A 459-nucleotide genomic window follows, 5' to 3' on the forward strand; every position below is an offset into this window, starting at 1 on the left:
TGATGGTGGCCACAGCCCCCAGGCCCAGCACTATGGCCACGATGCCCACGCTCTTGCTGATGAAGAAGCCGGCCGCCATGGTGAGGCTGCGGGAGCGGTGCTCGTCAAGCTGCCCGGCTGGCACGGCTTTTAGCCTCTCGCTCCCACGAGGTTTATGAGTCCAAGTTAATGGGTGAAGTATTAAATGACTGCAAGGCTCGGGGCGGCGCCAGCCCGGGGATGAGCTTTCCACCTGCTGGCCTCCTGGCCTCGCAGGAGCGCTAACACCCAGCGCCGCTGCTGGGGGGGGCAAAACCGGCAGCTCGGGAGCACACCATCAGGGACGGGCAGCGCGGGAGCGGGCACGGGCCACAGGCCAGCACTCCTGGGGTGCCTCCTGAGCTTCCTGCCTGGCCCTGCAAAAGGAGGGACAGAGTGCATGGTCACCACCGGTGCCCACATCCCCACCTCGCCCCACGT

At 66.2% G+C, this 459-nt stretch overlaps 1 protein-coding gene across 1 annotated transcript in view; it reads right to left on the reverse strand.

Moving 5' to 3' along the window:
• The window catches only part of LOC104133715 (aminopeptidase Ey-like), a gene marked incomplete at its 3' end in the record, with an annotated part of 3,796 nt that extends 3,717 nt beyond the window's left edge, over window positions 1-79 (reverse strand). The window contains 1 exon segment of the mRNA XM_009647150.1: window positions 32-79. Coding sequence (XP_009645445.1) covers window positions 32-79 — 48 coding nt within the window.
• Window positions 80-459: the final 380 nt, after the last annotated feature.

This window comes from Egretta garzetta, unplaced genomic scaffold (genome assembly GCF_000687185.1).
Source record: "Egretta garzetta isolate BGI_Z169 unplaced genomic scaffold, ASM68718v1 scaffold2119, whole genome shotgun sequence".
Lineage (NCBI taxonomy): Eukaryota > Metazoa > Chordata > Aves > Pelecaniformes > Ardeidae > Egretta > Egretta garzetta.